The sequence below is a fragment of the Macrotis lagotis genome, chromosome 2 (genome assembly GCF_037893015.1).
Source record: "Macrotis lagotis isolate mMagLag1 chromosome 2, bilby.v1.9.chrom.fasta, whole genome shotgun sequence".
Lineage (NCBI taxonomy): Eukaryota > Metazoa > Chordata > Mammalia > Peramelemorphia > Peramelidae > Macrotis > Macrotis lagotis.
In genome coordinates this window covers 238701273-238705896 of record NC_133659.1, presented here as the reverse complement: position 1 = coordinate 238705896, position 4624 = coordinate 238701273, and the positions used below count along the sequence as shown (strand labels likewise).

Sequence of the window (4624 nt, the reverse complement as noted above, 5' to 3'; positions counted from 1 at the left end):
GGATTTGGTCTTTTCCTCATAATAATGGATGAATGGAACAGGGATCCAGATAGGAGAGTCCGAGTTCTGTGGGAATATACAAACAAACTCTCCTCCGGGTGTTAAAAGAACATCTGGACCCTTCCAGGAACCAAAAAAGCAACCAGTCTGTGGGGATAGCACCCAAAGGTGGTTTCTCCATTTTTTAGAGCTTCTTTAATATCCCCATAAAATCCCACATCCGATAAGGGAGGTGGGGTCACTATTTTTTTGTTTTTCCTTACCCTCTTCTTTTTTCTTTTCTACAGTAAATGCACCCCAATCATTATTATATCTAGCTGCTTCATCTTCCAGATCCTCCTCTTCCTCAGGAGTTAATTCATCAGGAGGAGGATCTTCCTCAGGCTCATCTCTAAGAGATGCCGTTGAGTTATTTCTAGATTTTATTAATAAAGGAGTTTCCACAGTTGCAGCACAAACTGCAGATGATAACTTAGTACTTCTTTTTGTAATTTCATGGTCAGGATCAAGAGTGTCCTTGACCAGGTTCCATAAACCGAATACATCTGCAAGAACTTTCTCTGGTCCTTGTTCTATATATTTTCTGATATCTTCTCCTACTTTTTTCCAAATATCAAGATCTATAGACCCACTTTCAGGAAACCGAGGACAGCAATTTTTGCACTAATGAGATGAATCGAGTGACTCAGATCTCAGAAAACCTTGATTCCTCTTTTATGTAATAAATGAGTCAGAATTTCAATAAAAAGAACTCTCTACCTACTTTTATTATTACCCATAATGTTCTTAAGATTACTGCCCTTTCTTGCCTGCTATAATTCTCATCAGGGGACCTGCAGATTCCCCGAGCAGAAGCCTATGTATCCCACTAAGGAAAAAAAGGGGGGGTATATTACCTGTCAAGTCCTTGTTCGTGGTGCCAATCTGCAGGGGTCCAGCCTCCATGGGGTCCTTGGAACCTGACAGGAGGGATAGAGTCAGCAAAATGAGTTGAGTCAACAAGTGGGTAAAGGCAGGAGCAGGCTGACTGACTGTCAGCTACTTGGATTTATTTTTATAGTCTCAGAATCATGTATGTTTCAAGCAAGCAAGCTAAGATCCTTTCCTTGGTTACAAAAGTGTACACTTTTCATCATCAATCATATAGTTCATATGGTTACAAGTTTTAATCATGTGATTATAAATTTAAGTAATAATCATATAGTTAATTAATTTCTTACCCCTACTCAGACCATGATGACCTTAACCTGTTACCTTATTTATTACTACATTGTATAATTGTTAATTCATTTAAAGTTAATAATTAAGCAATTCTTTTAATGGAAAGTTTTTTATATTTTCTGTGTAATGTTTCTCAATACACTCCCTTAACAATCTATAGTGAGGGTCTTTATGCTTGTCCACCCATCTGTTAACTCTTACAATAACTAATTTTTCTTTCAGGCCTTGTTGGTAGAAGCCACAGTTTCTGTGACTTTTTTATTCTTTCCCATGAAATTAAGGCTGCTGGAGTTCACATATCAGTCACCTGTACTAACTATTTTCTCACCATCTTTTTCATATATTCCTGTGTACAGTAAGGGGGGTAAAACTATTAATTTCCTTGGAATTCTATTGGACCCATTTTGTATCTGTTTTCCCTGTATATATTCTGGCATCTTCTTGGAATTCCCAGTGTTGGGTTTTCCAGAGATTTCATAATGTTGAAACCTTTTGTATGCCTCAGGGAGAGGCAGTCCTGTTAAATTTGGACAGAGTTTACAATCTGTTTTATTCAAGGAATTTTTCTGATCTCCTTCCTTTATAGTCATTCCAGTATTAGGATGAGTAAATATTGTAATCAATAATAAACCTAAAAATATTGGTATGCATGAAATCCATATATATATAATGAAGAAGGAAATGTTGTTCCATCAGGCAGTGTGACTGCCTTGAGTCATCTTGCTGTGACTGTGTCAAACAGCTTAGAGACCCTGGCTCCCAACATTTCCATTTTTCTTGGAGTCTGTAAATGATTAGGCTTTCAAGCATATTCAGGTTACTTGTATATTCATCCATTTCTAATAAAAGGAAATTCTTAAGACAAATTTTAAACAGTTAAAAATGTATGATTTTTGGACTTCTTTAATTTTCCACTTGACACAAATGTTCTTTAGTTACAAACAGAAAATTTGTGAAGAAAACCAGGATCATGCAATCCAGTTTAAAATCTTGGCATTACTATTGATTTTATTTTCCTCCATTTGGATGATGCAAATCCACTAACAAAAATAACTGCCCTAAAAATAAAGAATATACATATATTAAAAATCATTTTAAAAACTGTGTATCTTGTAGGTGATTTATAAATCAAACAGTTTTTACTTTCCCCCATGTTTATAAGAATCATAAAGAAACATATTAACTAGAAATAAATTTCTCTTTAAAAAAATTAACAAAAATGGGGAAAAATTAAATTTTTTTTCAAACTCTGAATTAAGTATTAATTTATTTTCTTCTCATTTGTCCTTCTTTTACAAATGTAACAAATCTATTATGTATTTATACATGATGCTTTTTCCTTATATAAATCTCGGGGACTTCACTAACCTAATAAAGCTGATTGAAGATTTAATTTCTGATACTTTCCTTTTAGAAAACAGCAAGTTTTAATCATTTCTTATACTTGAAATAACAAGAAATAATATTAGTCAGGGACTCAGGAAGTGTGGTCTTTGTTTTAGTCTCCTTACTGCTCATATAACCTTAAGTTCTAAAATTAGACTAAAACCATTCTATTTAATTTTGTAATGCTATCATTTTCTCCTAATTATTACCCATTACGTAAAGCATGAAGATCTTGAGTTCAAATCAAGCTTTAAATTGCTGTGTGAAATTATTTAAGTGACAAGTCTCTAAATTTGCCTTAATCCACTGGCTAAGGAAATAGCAAACCACTCCAGTATCTTTCCTTAGCTAGATACATGTATGACCATGGGGTCATAAAGAGTCAGATCCAATTGAACTTCTGAACATATCCGCAGATCCATAATATGCCTCCTAATTGTAATTATGCCAAATTCAGTTACCACCATCTGTTCTGATCAATTGCTAGTATATTACTCCATCCATATTATGTATCTACTTCATATATATATATATATATATATATATATATATATATATTTTAAATTTGCTAGTCTACATAATGTGATATGTCTTCCCAATAGAATGTAAGATATTTGAGGACATTGAGGTAATAGACATCTAGTAACATACATAACTGGTTGATAATAATAATGTACATAACTGGTAGATAATAATGACACCTCAGTTGTCATCTGAACCTGCTTTTGTCAAAAAATAATTTCTTTAATGCAGATTTAACTTCCTTATTCCTAAAAGTATAAATAAGAGGGTTTAACATAGGAGTCACCAAGTTGTAGAAGAGGGTAAGGAATTTTCCCTGGTCTTGAGATGAGTTGTTCCCTGGCTGCATATAAATGTAGATTATATTACCATAAAAAAGTGAGACCACAGTGAGGTGGGACCCACAGGTATTAAAGGCCTTTTTCCGTCCCACACCTGACTTCATCCTCAGAATTGTCTGTGTAATGTATCCATAAGAAATAAGAATAAGCAAGAGGGGTACCAAGACAATAATTACAGATAAGATAAAGACTGTACTTTCCATAGTCACTGTATTCACACAGGCCATCTTGATTAATGCTGGCATCTCACAGAGGAAATGTTTCACTTGGTATTTTCCACATCGGGGTAATTTCATTGTTATTGGAGACATAACCAGGGAATTAAGTAGTCCAATGCCCCAAGACACAGCCACCAGCAGCACACAGAGTTGGGGATGCATGATGACAGTGTAGTGGAGGGGTTTACAAATGGCAGTGAAGCGATCATAAGCCATGACAGCCAGGAGAACACATTCTATACCACCTAATGCAAGAAACATGAAGAGTTGGGTGGCACAACCTAAGTAACTAATGGTCTTATTCGATCCTCTCAGATTGAAGAGAAACTGAGGTATGGAACTGGTAGTGAAGCAAAGATCCAAGAAAGACAGGTTGGTGAGGAAGAAGTACATAGGAGTATGCAGTCGGATGTCTAGTCGGGAGACCAAGATAATAGTGATGTTGCCAACCAAAGTAATCAAATAAAAGATTAAAACTATAACAAAAAGGATATGTTCTAGCATAGGCCGGTCAGAGAAACCCAATAAGATGAATTGTTCCAGGGAACTTTTGTTGCTCATGACTAAAATCCCTTAGTTGCAAATGCCTGTAGGGAGAGGAATGATAAAATATTTAAATTTTGATGCTGGAAAAATGCAGGGTACAGCTAGGTGGCATAGTAAATAGAGCACCAGTCCTGGAGTCAGGATGACCTGAGTTTAGATACAGCCTCAGACACTTAAAAATTGTCTAGTTGTGTGAACTTGGGCAAGTCACTTAACCCCATTGTCTTAAAGGAATAAAATTAAAAAAATAATAATCTGAAACATTCCTATTTCATATGATACATAGCTGGAAATATGAACTGCCTCAAATTTTGGGTCCCCTATCATTATCTAGCATATTCTGTCACACTGGAACAGTCTGACATAAAGAAGGGATTGAAAACATTGTGG

At 35.1% G+C, this 4624-nt stretch overlaps 1 protein-coding gene across 1 annotated transcript; it reads right to left on the bottom strand.

The window, feature by feature from the left end:
• Positions 1-3316: 3316 nt before the first annotated feature.
• Positions 3317-4249, bottom strand: LOC141512134 (olfactory receptor 2W3-like). The gene has a single exon (XM_074221004.1). It carries the CDS (start codon positions 4247-4249, stop codon positions 3317-3319), a length of 933 nt encoding a protein of 310 aa, XP_074077105.1.
• Positions 4250-4624: the final 375 nt, after the last annotated feature.

Coding starts and splice junctions, on each gene's coding strand:
- LOC141512134 (XM_074221004.1), bottom strand. CDS start 4,249: ATGAGCAACAAAAGTTCCCTGGAACAATTCATCTTATTGGGTTTCTCT.